Raw genomic sequence first — 17,935 nt, forward strand, 5'->3', positions numbered from 1 at the left:
AAAACTTATTCCTCCCTCAGTGGCATCAGAAACACTCTTCTATCTAGCTTTCTGTAGCAGAGGCATCTTCCATGCTTTTATCACTCTCATCCACAAAGTCATACTAATCAGAAAGTCCAGTTAGGCCCATACCCTCTGTCCTTCACTTTGTTATCACAGTAAGCTTCTCAAAGGGCAGAATTTACCATACTCCCTCCTAGCTTCAAAGCTCTCCATTTCCCTTAAGATAAACTAGGATCCTTTGCATGGAACGAACTACTATTTTTCACCTGGCCCAACCTCTCCAAACATTTCACTTTCCACAGCTCATCCCTGGCATCTGCACTGGACATGCTTTCTGAAAAATCCCCTCTCTCTACATTTTGGGGTCTTTGAATTTTATGTATTCTCTGATTACATTACCTCTTCCTTTTTCATTCCTTCATTAATTAGCCAAGATAATTATCTATTGAATACTTACTCTCTGTCAAGCAGTGGAATGTGGTAGGGTGTGAAATGGGGAGCCAAGAAGGCCTGTCCTTGCACACCTGGAGGGTGCATATCTCTGACTGTGAGTGCCATCTTCCCTCTAGACTCAGATTTCTTGACCTCACATTCTCTCTTGGCAATATTCCCAGACTGAGCTAGTTGTTTCAGCTTCTGGGAGATCTGGTCTCTGTGTGTACCTTTGGTGTGGTATTTATGTCACAGTTTGTTTTTTTTTTAAAGTTTATCTTCCCCATTAGACCCTGAGTTGCTCATGGTAAAGAGGAGGTCTTTTCATCCATAGACTTTCCTACCATGCCTGGGACAGTGCTGGATAACCAGTCCATTTGAAGGGTCTTGATCTCAAATTTTAAGCATCACACCAGAAAACTAGGTTTCTAAAGATGACCACAAGAGAGTTACCAAGTGAGTGCAAGTATACCCAATAGTTTTTAAAGGTCATTTCTGATGCATTTTTCTATAATACACCTGGCAGACTGCTGATTTTCTATGTCCTAAAAGAATTATTTCCCTCCCTAAAGATGATAATATTTTCAGAAATATGTATTCAATTCTCATCTTAAAAACCCTTAAGTACACTGTAGCTAGTGGTTTAAAACTTATCACTACATTAGTTTTCTCTTTACATAAAAATCACTCTTTCCTTAAAGATTTCTGTAAATAATGAGACGGTTTTCTTTTTCCTATTCAGTTGCATGCTGATGCATTATAGCCTGAGGAAGGAACATATGCCCCACTCTCATATTTCTAATGCCGTGGTTACCGTAGGACTATTTCTGTGCAGGTTTACTTTTCAGTGGTCTTGAGATATATTTCTCCCAAGAAAACCTAGTATAGTATTTTTATATTGATTTATTCTGGGAAAATGAATTCTATGGGATAGTTTACAAAAGTCTTCTTCCTTCTTTTAATAGCCAGAATGGCTACAACAGTCCCTCTATCTTCATTTGACGGTAGCAGCTTATGAATTCTACTAGAATTTATTGGCAAGGAGGATACTAAAGATAACTGGATTGTAATTATATGAATAGGAGTTGTTGTAAGTTCATAACCTGGAAGTAATAGAATGTGCTTAATAAAAAGGCAGCAAGATTTTGATAAGAAAATGAAACAATATTCTGAGGCTAGCACTCTATTTCTTTAAATTACATATGCAAACTGCCATCACTATGGTATCTGTTAAAAGGAGAAAATGATGTTGATTTCAGAGCCTAAAACTTTTTCTATGAGGATTTTTATTTCAGTCCATCCATGAAGGCTTATCAAAGCATCACACCATGCTTTGACGTAGGCAAGTAAAGTAATTCATAGACAAGGAAGCAAGTAACAGATTTTAAAATGCATACATATCTAACTGCAGATCTAATATAATTTCAGTATAATTATTTAGAGAGAATCAAATTTAATGTACCTTTTCCAGCTCCATCTTGCTTGAAATTTTCCCTGCGTCATTACTGTATCTGAAAAATAAATTGACCCAGTTTATAATTTCATTAAAATATAATTCTGAAAATCCTGATCAAAATAATATTCTTTACCCTGGAACTGGTTTTGTTTTCTCTTTTCTCTCATTTGCTTCTTGTCCGTTAATACTTTCTGCAAAACATTAAATAGAAAAAAAAATTAAAATGAAGGATTATCAGTGTGTGTGTGTGAAGGTGGAAGCATTATGAGAGGCTGAAAATAAACAAATTCGCTTTGTACTAACATAACCTTCATCATAATAAAGTGTTTTACAAACATCAATATCCTCCCAACATTTTTCTCACTGCATCAAAGCAGTTTATCAGAACCAGATATAACCAAGGTAGAATGTGATGCTGTGTCCAAATAGAATACAGGAATTAAAGGTTCACAAACTATGCGGAAAAGTCATTTCAGGGTAAAAGAGTAACCTGAGTCTACTGATAAAGACATAAAAGGGAGTTTTATCAGATTGGTTGAAGCATAGAAAAGGCATTCTTTTTCTTCCCCTTTTGTCAGAGAATGTAAATTCAACCATTAATTGAAGGTAAAATATTTGGGAAATATAATTTCCTGGTATAAATACTGGGAAATAGAGGCAGAATAAGGATGAATTCATATCATGCCTGTATGGATAATTAATTCAAAATATAATCCTTGAGTTTATCCCATTGCCCAAATAGCTAGATCCCACTGTGGCCAAAGCAAATGTGATACCATCTATTTCCAGGGCCTGGTTGGTAGCTCCACTGAAATAAGTCATCTGACTGGCCTCCACCTCTGCCTCTGCGCTGATGACCTGCTGGGCCACAGCCTCCACGATGGGCATCACCATGGCAGCTGTAGAGGTGTTGCTAAGCCACATTGACAGGAAGGCGGTACTGCTCATGAACCCCAAGGACAGCCTGAAACAAGAGGGCCTTCAGTATGAATTGTGCTCTCTAGCTTCACCAGCTCTGTGGTACTTACCTGTAAAGGATGTTATTTGTGAGTTGAGAATTCATTTTTACAAAACATAAAGACAGTTAAGGTTTCACTCAGGTAAAGAACTCTGAGAATAGGATAGACAGGTAGAAATCCAAATGGCACATGTAAGACAGAACTTATTACAAGGTTTGTCTCCCTGGAAACTGTAAGAGTCTTCTCTTCAAAACCAGAAAAAATGATAAAATTTATAATCAAACTGCAAGTTGGTAGATGGTATAACAGCTTATAATATTACACCAAAATTCAAATGCCCTTTAAAGATGGCCCATCTTCAAACACTAGTAAAATAAGGTGCAATTGGCATTCGCATTTAGGATCCCTTGTTCTTTCTTTTATATTTGGGTCTTATCTCTGTTTATTTGTATATGTGCCAAGGAAGAACAAGGGCAAGGAGGGAGGTTAATATTTATAAACCTGCTTTTTACTTGTTTACTACTCTGGTTCAGTATATGGTGGGTGGAGGAAATGGTTAAAATCACTAGCTAAAATGAGGTTTCAGAATTTTCTGTAGATTCAATTATTCATGCTCTCCTGAATCTGACATTCCTGCCTGTTGTCAAGAGCTGGATGTATTACATTGTCTCCTCGTACAAATAGAGTAATCCTTCTCCCTTAAAAAATAACATACCTAAAATCATAGGATTTTAAACCATGTCTATAAGCTTTCAGAATCACAAATGGGGGGGGGGAAACTTGATCTCTTTTGAGTAGGAGGTCCAAGAATATCATTCAGATGCATGTCTTTCCATATAGAACCATTTATGAAATTCTCTTTCTTTTGAAATAGATCTATAAGAAAAATTCCACATCCTACATCCCAACTACAGATAAGGTGAATATTTTCTATTTGAAAAATGAAGCAAAACTTTTAAGCAAACTGTTTAAACAATAAACTATTCTTAATTAAAAAATAGAAACAGTTTCAATTTAAGGCATTGGCAAAACAATCTCTCAGTACAAATCTCTCAGTACAAAAAGATTGGGAACTGGTAAAACTTTTGTGTGGTGAAAATACCTTAACTTGAAAAATCACTTAGTGGTATAAAGGACAGGACCCTGTCCCACTGTGCAGTGCATGACTTCACCCCCTGGGGCCAGTGAGCAGATGGTCAAAGGAAAGAGACGCATTTCTATAGCACTTCAAGAGGCATGGAACACCATTTCATTTTAAGAGTGAAATGTCCTTGATACATACATGTTCTAAAATTTTTAAGTTACAGATGTTTGTACAAAATAGGCTTCGTCTGAGATATTGAATGCTTTTTCTGTCTACAAAAGAGTGCTCCATAAATGATAAACGCAGACATTGTTATCCTCTGACACGAATTATGCAGCACAATTCAATAAATTTTCTTATGTTTAAAGAAAGATGAGATGGGAAGAATCACCTAAGGTTTTAAAGCATAATGCCGTTATGTAAATGATTATGACACTGGAGGTTTTTTGTTTTGCTTTGTTTTGTTTTTTTTTAGTTACCATCTATGGGAGAAGGAAATGGCAACCCACTCCAGTGTTCTTGCCTGGAGAATCCCAGGGACAGGGGAGCCTGGTGGGCTGCCGTCTATGGGGTCACACAGACTCGGACACAACTGAAGTGACTTGGCAGCAGCAGCAGCATGTTCTTAACAAGAGCTAGAATTAAAACCAAATGGCCAATTAATTTAATGGATTCTGATGAGCAAAATCCTTTTATTTTGGTGGGCAAAATTTATTTTAGTGGGCACATTCTATAGATGAAACTTCTTAATTGATTGTTTTACTCTGGAACAATTCATTTTAAAAGAGAAATGTTCACCTCGGAATTTTTCTGCACATATTTGTATTTTGTCAGTAAATGTCTTTGTCTTTGGTTCTTAACATCCTTCCTGATGATCTTGAACAAGTCTTGAATGTGTAATCAGCCCAATAAACAAGATAGTACTGAAATCTACTCTAAAGTCTATCAATCTTGTTTGTTGAGGTACAGGCTTCTCTCAGCTTTGACTCCTACAGAGCATAAAAGGTGAAAGAGTTGTGTGCACTTATTCCAATCTCCCTGTAATTAGACTTGCAGTGAAATTAAAGTTTTTTTCACCTCCAACTCAAGTACCCTTTATATCACTTTCATTTTTGCAGAGGAAAAAAAAATCATGAATTACACTGCCATACAAATGATTGCCTGGATGTGCATTACTTATCTGGTTATTTGCTCTGTACAAAAATGGTCTGTATGGAATGTAAACCTGGAGCAGTAAACACAGTACTTACCATGCTGGATTCACACCCACCATCATCACCATTCTCAGAGCAATCCTTTTGTGCAGATTCCATTTTTCTATGGATGTTGCTAAACAGATGACTCCAATGAGCAGTAGGTGAAAATCTTTGAAATAAGCAGATGCCACCTGAAATTGCAATTAAACCCATGAGTATTTATGCTGACGAGGGAAAACAACATTGCACCAGAAAGGCATTATTTTGCTGCTCCTAACTTTGACCTTCAACTACATAATCTTTCTATTTTGTTGAACGGAATGCAGATGTATTTGAATACAAATGTAAATCAGTTCCACATCCTTATCCAGAAAAAGTAGTATTAAGAAAAAATATACACAGAGAGAGGGTACCCATATACTGAATTTTTAAAGACCTGAGTAATGTCAGGCAAGTGCCTTCTATTGCTTAATTTCTCCATCTGTAAACTGGGGCTAATTAGTTTGCAACCCTACAGCAGACTGGCCATGGCTATGATGAGGAAAAGTCTCAAGTCAAGCTCTGGCTCACCAACATCTTCATTATCACCATTATGCCCAGACTGCAGTCATTCTTTTGTATTTTGAATGGCGATTAGTAGAGCATACAGACACTTGGGCAACCATTTGCAGCAAGATTTACAAAATAATTCTCTGAGAGGTACATTAATATTTTTCTTTTTTAAAAACAGTTTCTGTGGTCAAATAAGTTTAGAAGACAAAATTTCTTAAGATTCTAAAATTTTATTTCTTGTAGGCCTTCTCCAAACCTTTAAACCCGTGTAAACTGTCACTCTCAAAGAGGGGCATACCCTATGCTACATAGTTTTCAAACTTATCTAATCATAGAAACCTTATTTTAAAGTACCTCACGGTGATATTCAAGAGTCCTGACTTTACAAAATATTTGGCTTAAATTGAATCACAAGGCCGTGTTGAAATCCTCTCCCATGGCATGGGGCCGGGGGTGGGGGGGGGGGCGGGCGGGTGGTGAGGTGGGGAGAAACTGTATTGTGGGTTATATTTCAACTACAAAAGACAAAAAGACCTGTGTCATGGGTTAGCTTTTTAAAGAAGTCTCCACCCACAATATTGGACAGATGAACATGATAGCAGTACTGTACCCAAGCAAAAGACAGAAATCCAGGTGATAAATTACATGCCTGGCATTTTGAATATGCCATCTTTCCTGAGAATGTTTCACCTGAGGTCTAGGCAGTTGTGTGCTGAGTGGCTGAGAGTTGCGTGGAGACATTCTGGCTTCAGTGCATTTCATGCTTTTAATGGGAAACTGAATCCATTTTCCTCAGATGGGTACCCTTAGATTGTATAAAGGTAAGAAACACCTCTCAGCGTGAATAAACTCCTCTCCGTGTGAATAAACTCCTCTCAGTAAGAACAAAAAGGAAATACACATGAAAGTTAATTTGGGTTTATCTTCTGAAATGGCAGGTTTCTAGAAAAGAAAACAGGGAAGCTTTTTCTTTATTAAAAAAAAAAAAATTGCTTTTCCAACATTGTAGACTGAATTTTGTTGGCTAGAAAAAGCTGATGCAGGATGTGAAAGAACTGGCCCTTTTGCTAGGAGGGAGGCACCGGGCATAGATGACAGCCTGGAAAGATCAGACATGCGTTTCTTCTACTGACACTCACAGCTCAAGTAACCACAGCCTGTGTTTTGCTTTTGTCCACCTTCAGGTGGACACACATGCAGAATTCTAGAGGCAAGGCATGACTGGAAGTCTGGAGGACTTATGTGGAAGCCTTACCAACAGGCTTTGGTTTTTGTTGTTCAGTCACTAAGTTGTGTCATTAATTCATGCCTGATTCTTTGCAACCCCATGGACTGCAGCACGCCAGGCTTCCCTGTCCATCACTATCTCCTTGAGCTTGCTCAAACTCATGTCCATTGAGTCGATGATGCCATCCAACCGTCTCATTCTCTGTCGCCCTCTCCTCTTCCTGCCCTCATTCTTTCCCAACATCAAGGTCTTTTCGAATGAGTCAGTTCTTCTCCTCAGGTGGCCAAAGTTTTGGAGCTTCTACTTCAGCTTCAGTCCTTCTAATGAATATTCAGGTTGATTTCCTTTAGGACTGAGTGGTTTGATCTCCAGGATTACTGCTCCTTTTAAATACAACTTTCTCACTGAAAGTATCAGCACAAAATAGGGAATCTAATTAAGTCAAACATTCGCAGGAAAACTTACTTCTTTGGAAGGCATGATCCCAAACATCGGGAGCATTAAGCCAGGCAGCAACGCTGTTATCGACAAAGGCAAAGCTTCTGTCAGCCAGAATATGGCGACGACAAACAGGGTGTAGGCACATTCCGCTTCCTGGACAGAGCAAAGGCAAGATGTCAGGTGAAATAACAAGGCTGAGAAATCATTGTTCAAATCGCAGTCACACTTGCTGAATAGAGAAAGTAAGAAGAAACTCTGCAGGTCTCTGCTCTTTAGAATAGGGCCGCAAATGGTTATTTCTGAGGGTCTCTAAGAGTCAAAATTTAATACACATAAAAAACCAATGACATGAAAACATCCTCATTTCTTATATTTTCTTCACATTTCCTTCAAACTAGGTAAGAGCATGTAGTCAATTTTCTATGCTCATGTCAGCATTTATGGGTGTTTGTCTTTACTTTCCTGTGGCTTGTAAAATTCACACCCTTCCTTTTAACTATGTTTCCTGGTTTCTAGTTGGGTGGGACCCATGCATACCAGCTTTCCTCTCTCTCTACTAAAAGGGGAAGTCAACTCAGAAGAAAAAGTTAGGTGTACTTTTTTGCAGAGAAAGGACACTGCCTAGTTATGTGCATGGTTAAGACTGAATTTGCTCCTAAATGATGCAGACCTGGAGGTGAAGAGCCTTCTGTTTGGCTTTTCCAGAAAGACAGTTGAGCTTCTATGGAGACACAGGGAACTAAACAGGGTAGAGGCTCTTAATGTAGTTTTTTGCTTTGCCAGGTATAAATCTGTGGGTTTCTGGCTTAGGGCATTTTTAAGGAATGGTTGAAATTTATCTTTATATTGGGCCTCCTTGATTGCTCAGATGGTAAAGACGCTGCCTGCAATGCAAGAGACCTGGGTTCAATCCCTGGGTCAGGAAGATCCCTTGAGAAGGGCATGGCTACCCACTCCAGTAATCTTGACTGGAGAATTGCATGGATAGAGGAGACTGGCATGCTACAGTCCATGGATCACAAAGAGTTGGACATGACTGAGTGACTAATACTTTTACTTTGGCTTACATAAATAATTTTTATATGATATCACTATGTACTAAATGATCAATAAAGGGCAGCATATCTTACATGGCTTGGTTTTGCTCTCACACTGCTTAATCTATATAAATTCTGAGCTGCATTTGAAAAATTAACAAATTTATAAAACTCAAAATTTATGAATTTAAAAAACTCAAACTGCTGTCTGAGTTTAATGAGGTCTTTTATTTAAGGTTTTCCCAAAGCAGTAGCATTTCTAGTTTTGTTGCCCTCTGATTCACCTACCTCACGGTGAGTCCTCTGGGCCTGGTCTTTAACTCACCCAACATTCCTGCACCTTCGGGGAGTTTCTAAGAAATTCTTAATAAGACACGATTGTGTCATATCTTTATTGTGCTGTCTTTTTCAAGGAGAAAGAATAAAGGTGTTTTGATGTTGACAATTTTATACAAAGTCTGCCTCTATAATCTTGACAAAAAATAAAACAGTGGAACAAAGCTGAGCCTTGACTAAACCTTTCTGACTTGCTCTGGAGAGAATCTGTGAATATGTGCTTAACTTAAAATGCCCATGTTGAAGAAAGACCAGGCCTGCTTTTTCTCTTAGTTAGAACACATGTGTGTGCGCTCCATCTCTCAGCCGTATCTCTGACTCTGTGACCTCATGGACTATAACCTGCCAGGCTCCTCCTCTATGGAAATTTCCAGGCGAGAATACTGGAATGGCTTACCATTTCCTACTCCAGGGGACCTTCCCAGTCCATGGATTGTACCCGCATCTCTTGCATCTCCTGCATTGGCAGACAGATTCTTTACCACTGTGCCACCTGGGAAGCCTGTTAAAACCCAGGTATAACCCCCAAACTCTTCACTGTGACTCTATGTTTTCTATCATACTTACAAGGACCTAGATTTCAAAGATAAAATGGACCTTTTTACTATCATGCCTTTTAATCACAGCCAACCAGTCTCTTGGGCTTCCCTAGTGGCTCAGATGGGAAAGAATCCTTCTGCAATGCAGGAGAGCCAGGTTTGATCCCTAAGTCACGAAGATCCCCTGGAGAAGGAAATGGCTACCCATTCCAGTATTCTTGCCTGGAGAATTCCACGGACAAAGGAGCCTGGTGGGCTACAGTCCATGGAGTCGCAAAAGAGTTGGACACAACTGAACTAACATTTTCACTTTCAGTCTCTTGATCTTATCTGTCCCACTGTCATTTTACCGCTCAACTCTGCCCTTCAGCCTCCACTCCAATTCCTCTACTGTAGGCAAAGCTGTTCCAAAACCAGTTGATTTTCCAAAAATTTAATTCATTTTTGTCATTCCTCTGCATAAGGCTGGATTGGGACTAGCTACCCTGACAATTGTCTGGAGAACCCTTCTACAAAGAACTGCTAAAACGTCAGAAAAATAAAAAGAATTTGATGCTAGCAAATTCTTTTTACCACACCAAATCCCTGCCATAGTGTTGAAATTTCATTTCCACATGGGTCTACTTCAGCTAGACATTGATAGTCTGCTCAGAGGGGGCAAATTTGGGGGCAAAATTTCAAGTGTTAAATCATTAGCTTGTCAAGACAACTTTCATATTTTAACTGGCCCATACATAATTTAAAATGGTCATGTCAGTAATTTTTGAATTGTTTATTGAAAAGAATCCAAAATTTGCATTGAAGGCCACCTTCACTCTAACTATAATATGACTCACTCCAGTACTTCCTAAAATATTTCTGAAGAGTCTTATGTACATTCCTTCTTCATATATGAATTCTGATCCCTGCTCCTCATACACTGCTTTTCTAAACTCTAATCCTTAACAGGTAGTCATCCCAGTGAGCCTCCAATACTCTTAAGTGATAGCTTCTACCTGCCTGTGACCATATTCTGGAATGGACACTTTAAACCTAGTTTGATTATGTAGACTAAACAGTTGAAAACTGATGGCCACATCTAAGAAGAAAATACAACTTACAGTGGTGTGTGTGGGGGGGAGGGCGCAGGCAGCGTGTGTACATTTGAGTCCAGATTTGCAAACTAGCAGGTTTCATATTAGAAATAAAACCCAAATTTCTGGCTCCTCTTGAAAAACTGAGGAATTTGGTAACACTGGATCATATTCTTCCACGTCAACAATTCTCCAGACTTGAGGACACCAATAATTCCCCGTTAAGACTGACTTGTGCTTCTCAGTTTTTCCTGGTGCCTCTGCACCATCTCATACATTCTCTCACCTGTTTGGCCTTAGATGTCATTTGAGTAAAATCTCTGGTAATAAAAATCCTGCCTACCTGCTCTTCCTTGCAAATCTTACTTTAACCTTTCAGAATCAACCCTTGGATTGCTTATTTGGGTTTCTATCCATGCTTTCATGATTTTATTACATGTGGACATTATTGCATTAATAAACAACATATGGTTTTGAGATTAAATAAGATTTTTGGTGTGTATGACTTGAGATGCCGGTTCAATCCCTGGGTTGGGATGATACACTGAAGGAGGACATGGCAACCCACTCCAGTATTCTTGCCTGGAAAATACCATGTGTTGGGCTGCAGAGTCAGACATGACTGACGTGATCTAGCATACACACATATTTAAAAGCATTTTATTGGAATATTGTGTGAGTTTCTACTGTATAGCAAAGTGAATCACCTACACATATACGTATATCCCCTCTTTTTTGAATTTCCTTTCCATTAGGTCACCACACAGAACTGAATAAACTTCCCTGTGGTACACAGTAGGTTATAATTAGTTACCTGTTTTATACATGTCATCAGTAGTGTTACATGTCAATCCCAATCTCTCAGTTCATCCAACCTCCCTGCTTGGTAGCCATACATTTGTTCTCTACAACTGCATCTATTTTTCCTTTGTAGATCAGATTATCTATATCAGCTTTTTATATTGCACATATATGTGTTAATATTTGATATTTATTTTTCTCCTTCTGGCTTATTTCACTCTGTGTGATTTTTCAACTTCCTTTTTCACTCAATGTTTTATTGACTTCAATGTGTTCATGTTGATACATATAGACTTATTGTTAATATTTTTTAATGGATATAGCATTTCTTTTTATAAATATCTTACAGTTCATTTGTCCATTTTTTCTGTTGACGGCTGTTTAGGGCTCTTTCCCTCAATTTTTCATTATTATAATGCTACAAACATCTTTATACCTAGATCCGTGTGAATATAAGAAAGAGATTTTCTAAGCTATTATATGAAAGTAATTATCAAAATTTCTGAGTGGAAAAGATGCATTGGAACCTTACTGGTATTGCCCAACTGCTAGGCAAGAAGGTTGCATCAGTTTATACAGTATTAGCACCAACAATGTGAGAAAGTTCCATTTCACCAGTCATGGTATATTGGAGTGATTTATTTATTTGAAATCTGATAGTATGGAAAGTTCTTCTTAATTTAATTTGCATTTGCTTTATACCATTGAAGTATTTTTTCATGGTTGTTGAACATAATTGTTCCTCTCCTGAAAATTACCTTGTTTATAGTGTTTCCTCGTGTTTCTGTTGTTTCTTTTTATTGTGAATTTGTGAGGTTATTTTTGGATTCTTAATATTTCTTTATATATATATATTTATAAATATTCTTAGCCTCTGACTTATCTATGAAATTTGATTTATTGCATTTCTGGGTGATAAGATTTTAATTTTGATTCAGTTATTTTAAAGTCCTTTCTGTTATGTTTTGTGTTTTTACTATCCTGTATGAGAAATTCTTTCTATACATATTGTATTCCCATTTTTTTTTCTAAAATTAAAAAAAAATTTTTATTCGAATGTGAACCTAAATTGATTTGTATAGGAGTCTGATGCCTTTTTTCTAAATGGATAATCAAAATGTCCTGATTTCTTTTTAATTAGATGGTCCATCTTTGCCCACTAACTCATGCTACTACATATTTCCTGTGGCAAATTTCTACAAATGCAGACACATGCATTTATGAACTCTATATCTCAATCACTTACACCTCCACCACCTTTCAAAAGGTGGTAAACTACAGAATTATTAAACTCTTTTAACTACTACAGCTTTTCAATCAGTTTTACAATTGGTAACTCAAGTCCCATATTTTATATTTTTTCAAAGTTGTCTTGATAGTTTTAGGCTTCTACTTTTGAATTTTATATTTTTATTCAAATTACATGAAATTTATAAAATAAGAAATGGCCTTAAAATATTCTCATCTATGAACTCTTCTTTCATTTAGGTATTCATTGAACTCTTTTTATAATATTTTATAGTCTTCTCCATAAGGGTCTTGTATTCTCCAAGCCAGGCTTCAACAATATGTGTACTGTGAACTTCCAGATATTCAAGCTGGTTTTAGGAAAGGCAGAGGAAGGAACCAGAGATCAAATTGCCAACATCCGTTGGATCATCAAAAAAGCAAGAGAGTTCCAGAAAAACATCTATTTCTGCTTTATTGACTATGTCAAAGCCTTTGACTCTGTGAATCACAACAAACTGTGGAAAATTCTGAAAGAGATGGGAATACCAGATTATCTGACCTGCCTCTTAGAAATCTGTATGTCCAGTTAGAACTGGACATGGAACAACAGACTGGTTCCAAATAGGAAAAAGAGTACATCAAGGCTGTATATTGTCACCCTGCTTATATAACTTCTATGCAGAGTACACCATGAGAAACGCTGGGCTGAACGAAGCACAAGCTGGAATCAAGATTGCCGGGAGAAATATCAATAACCTCAGATATGCAGATGACACTACCCTTATGGCAGAAAGTGAAGAAGAACTAAAGAGCCTCTTGATGAAAGTGAAAGAAGAGAGTGAAAAAGTTGGCTTAAAGCTCAACATTCAGAAAAGTAAGATCATTGCATCTGGTCCCATTACTTCATGGCAAATAGATGGGGAAACAGTGGAAATGGTAGCAGGCTTTATTTTGGGGGGCTCCGAAATCACTGCAGATGGTCACTGTAGCCATGAAATTAAAAGATACTTACTCCTTGGAAGGAAATTATGACCAACCTAAACAGCATATTAAAAAGCAGAGACATTACTTTGCCAACAAAGGTCTGTCTAATCAAGGCTATGGTTTTTCCAGTAGTCATGTATGGGTGTGAGAGTTGGACTATAAAGAAAGCTGAGCACCAAATAATTGATGCTTTTGAATCGTGGTATTGGAAGGACTGATTTTGAAGCTGAAACTCCAATACTTTGGCCACCTGATACAAAGAATTGACTCATTGGAGAAGACCCTGATGCTGGGAAAGATTGAGGACAGGAGGAGAAGGGGACCACAGAGGATGAGATGGTTGGATGGCATCACCTACTCAGTGGACATGAGTTTGGATAAACTCCAGGAATTGGTGATGGACAGGGAGGCCTGGCGTGCTGTAGTCCATGGGGTTGCAAAAAGTCAGACACTATGGAGTGACTGAACTGAACTGACCTAAACTGAATCCTCATTACTGTTGAAAAAAATAAGAAATTAATTATCAACCTTTTGTATACATTTTTTCTCTTTATAGTTTGGTAGCTTTAAATTTTTCTCCTTCAATGGTTTTCTCCTTCAAAGTTTCATTTATGATGTATCTAAACATGGACTAATATTTAATTAAATTATTTTTTACTTGGAAATGCTCTAAGGATTCATATCTTTTTTAATTCTGAAAAATTTAGCCATTATTACTCTGAATATAATCTCACTTCTAATCTTTTTCAAGAATACCTTTCACATGTGTGTTGGAAATTCTGAATCTACCTTCAAATCATTCTTTCATGTAAAACATGTTTACTTATTATGTCTGATTTTTAGGTGAATTCCTAGTATTCTTTTATAGTTCACTGAGTATGTCTTCAAGTGTACTCAGGTTAAAGTTTATAGTTTCATCTTAAGTTTTTAAATTTTTAATTCTTTTTAATTTCAGGGAAGACTTTTTCATTTCCAAGATTTCTAACTAGTCATTTTTTTTTGTATTCACCTGTTCTTGCTTTATATTTCTTTTAAAAATGAGGATTAATTGATGCACAAAATACTGTACATGTATATTGTACACAATTAGTTGAGTTTTGGACATATGTAGATACTTGTGAAACTATCACCACAATCAAGGTAATGAACATATCCATCATGTCCAAAAGGTTCCTCAGGTCCCATTTGGGGTTTTGTTTGTTTCTGTGTGTGTTAAAGACACATAACATGAGATCTACATTCTTAAAAATTCTAAGTGTACAGTACAATATTAACTATGGATACCGTGTTGTTCAGCAGATTTCTAGAACTTACTCATCTTGCATAACTGAAACTTTCCCCTTTGAACAACTTCCCATCCATTCAACTTTTGGCAACCACCATTCTACTCTATATTTCTATGAGCTTGTCTATTTCATATGCCTCATAAAGGTGGAATCATGAAGTATTTTTTCCATCACTGGTTTATTTCTCAGCATAATATCCTCCCAGTTCATCCATGTAGCTGCAGATGACAGGACTGCCTCTTTTTCTTTAAGACTGAATAATATTCTGTTGTCTATACATACCATATTTCCTTTATCCATTCATCAGCCCATGGACATTTAGGTTATTCCCATGTTTTGGATATTGTGAAGAATGCTGCAAATACTTCTTCAATATCCTGATTTCATTTCTTTTGGCTATATATCTATAGGTGAGATTGTTGGATTGTACATATGGTAACTATTTTTAATTTTTTGAGAAGCCTCCATACTGTTTTCCATAGTGACAGCATCACTTTACATTTTCATTAGCAGTGTACACAGCTACAAATTTCTCCACATCATCACCAACACTTATCTTTTTTTTGAAAAAAGTAACAGCTATCCTAATAGATGTGAGGTGCTAACTTGCTGTGGCTTTGATTTGATTTCCCTGATGATCAATGAAATATTGAGTACCTTTTCATTTGTCTGTTGCTCATTTGTATATTATATTTGGAGAATGTGCATTCAAGTCTTCTGTCTATTGTATATTCTTGGTACTCTTATCAAAGATCAGTTGACCATATATGAATGGGTTTATTTCTAAGCTCTCTATTCTGTTTCATTGGCCTAAGTATCTGTCTTTATGCCAGTATCATACTGTTTATTTGCTGTAGTGTTGTCATGTATTTTGAAATCAGGAGGTATGGATGCCTCAAGCTTTATTCTCTTTGCTCAGATACGTTTGGTTATTCAAAGTTTTGTGGTTACATATGAATTTTAAGGGTGTTTTATCTATTTCTGTAAAAAAACAGTCTTTGCAATTTTGATGTGGTTAGCACTGAATTTGTAGATTGCTTTGGGTAGATGGACATATTGTAGCATATTAAATCTTCTAATCCATGAAATGAGATGTCTTTCTATTTATGTGTGTCTCCATTCATTTCTTTCATCAGTGTTTTATAGTTTTCGGTGTAGAAGGTTAAACTCCTTGGTTAAGTTTACTACTAAGTATTTTATTATTTTTGATGCTATTTTAAATGGGGTTATTTTCTTAACTTTCTTTTCTGATAGTTGTTAACATGTAGAAAACAACTGATTTTAACATTGGTTTTGTATCCTGCAGCTTTACTACATCAGCTTATTAGTTCTAAGTTTTTTGTAGAGTATTTATGGTTTTCTACACAGAAGATCATTTACGTCTTTCCAATTTGATGACTTTTATTTTCTTTCTTGCCTAATTGCTCTAGTTAGGACTTCTAGTACTGTATTAAATAGAAGTGGTAAGAGTGGGCATCCTTGTCTTATAGAAAAGCTTTCAGTTTTTCACCATTGAGGATGGTGTTACATGTGGGCTTGTTATATACATCCCTTATTATGCCAAGGTTCATTCCTTGCACACTTAATTTGTTGAGAGGTTTTTTTTTAATCATGAAAGGATGTTGAATTTTATTAATGATTTGTCTGCATCTCTAGGGATGATAATGTGATAATTATTTTTACTTTGAAAACCCCATGTATTTGGAAAGTAAATGTCTACTTTAAATGATGGGTGTATCTAAGAAGTAATAACCAGGAAAATTAGAAAATATTTGTAACATAATAAAAATGAAAAGAGAATTTACCAGAATTTGTTGCATGCAGCTGGATATGATCATGTAATTTTTAAAAGAAATCCTTCATTCTGTTAATGTGATACATCACATTAACTGATTTGTATGTATTGAATCATCCTGGTATCCCAGGGGTAAATCCCACTTGGTCATGTTATATGATCCTTTTAATGTGCTAATGAGTTTATCAGCTAGTATTTGTTGAGGATTTTTATGTGCATGTTTATAGGGATATGAACCTGTGATTTTCTTTCATTGTATTAACTCTTTGCCTGACTCTGGTATCAGGATATTGACCTCATAAAATCAGTTTGAAAGTATTCACTTCTCTTCAATTTTTTGGAAGAGTTTGGAAAGGATTGGCATTAATTCTTTCAAAAAATATTTGGTAGAATTTACCAGTGAAGCTCTGAGCCTGGGCTTTTCTTTGTTAGGAAGTTTCTGATTATGATTCAAGCACCTCACACTCTTTATTGATTTGCTGAGGATTTTCTGTTTATGACTCCGTCTTCATGGGTTGTATGTTTCTGGAAACTTATCCATTTTAGATTATTCAATTTGTTGGTGTAATTGATACATTTCTATTTCAAAAATAATGTTACTTATTATGGATCCCTTCCCCCATTTCTCATCTACTGATTTCCCTTACTTTTATCCTATTTGGAGTGTTTCCATCTCTGTTGGTTTCATTATCAGACCTTCTTGATTGTCTTACTGCATTTTGAAATTTTGTTTTCAGATTGACCCTGCATGGTAGTTGTTTCTGTGTGGTTCCCTTCTGTCCTCCTAAAGCTTTTACAGTTGCCTGCAGCCAGTCCCCAGCTTGCAGTCCAGTATGTGCTCTATCTTGTCAGCCTGAGGTTCAGTCCTGCCAGAACAATGCAAATCCAGCCATCTTGCTGGATCAGGAAGTCTGGGTCAGTCCTGGCTGGGGGCTGGGCAGAAACTGCTTCCTCTGAATGCTTCCACAGACAGCGGTCAGCCTAGCTGTTTTGTTTGGTCATTCAGACCTGCCAAGAAAATCACTCTCTAGCACTTAGTTTGTGGCACTGAAATTAATTCTGACCCCGAAACGACATGGGAGCACTTTAGACCACCGCTTTCTCTCTCATGTTTGCTCTCCTTGCTTGCTTTTCTGATCCATTTTGATTTATCGAAATGTTTATCAGCATTGTGTTTATGGTGGAGAATAGGGTGGAGGGGACATCACTGTACAAATTTCATCCAGACTGCTGACCATAGGCTTTATAGATAGGAAACCTCATTTCAAAGGTGAAGATATTTGCTGAGTAAAGAGATGAATCTGTTCTTCTGACTTGATTGAGTAAGAGGAGGGGACAATAACATTTGTGAATGCCTGTGACATACCAGGTATAATACTTGTTTTATGTAGTCCTTCCCCAAATTCTATAAAGTAGGTATTTTAATTCCATGTTGAATGAAGGATCAACAATCACATTGCTAATAATATGTAGTAGAGTTCTAACCAAGTACATTCATGAGAG

The 17,935-nt window shown here is 36.8% G+C and overlaps 1 protein-coding gene across 1 annotated transcript in view; it reads right to left on the reverse strand.

The window, feature by feature from the left end:
• The window catches only part of SLC13A1 (solute carrier family 13 member 1), a 75,565-nt gene that overhangs the window by 47,753 nt on the left and 9,877 nt on the right, over positions 1–17,935 (reverse strand). Inside the window, exons 2-6 of the mRNA XM_068972959.1 lie at positions 7,376–7,504; positions 5,185–5,321; positions 2,668–2,855; positions 2,025–2,082; positions 1,898–1,946 (exon numbers count right to left, since the gene is read on the reverse strand). Of these exons, the coding sequence (XP_068829060.1) occupies positions 1,898–1,946; positions 2,025–2,082; positions 2,668–2,855; positions 5,185–5,321; positions 7,376–7,504 (561 nt within the window). The remainder of the gene's footprint in view (positions 1–1,897; positions 1,947–2,024; positions 2,083–2,667; positions 2,856–5,184; positions 5,322–7,375; positions 7,505–17,935) is intronic.

Source organism: Capricornis sumatraensis, chromosome 5 (genome assembly GCF_032405125.1).
Source record: "Capricornis sumatraensis isolate serow.1 chromosome 5, serow.2, whole genome shotgun sequence".
In the NCBI taxonomy this organism is placed as follows: domain Eukaryota; kingdom Metazoa; phylum Chordata; class Mammalia; order Artiodactyla; family Bovidae; genus Capricornis; species Capricornis sumatraensis.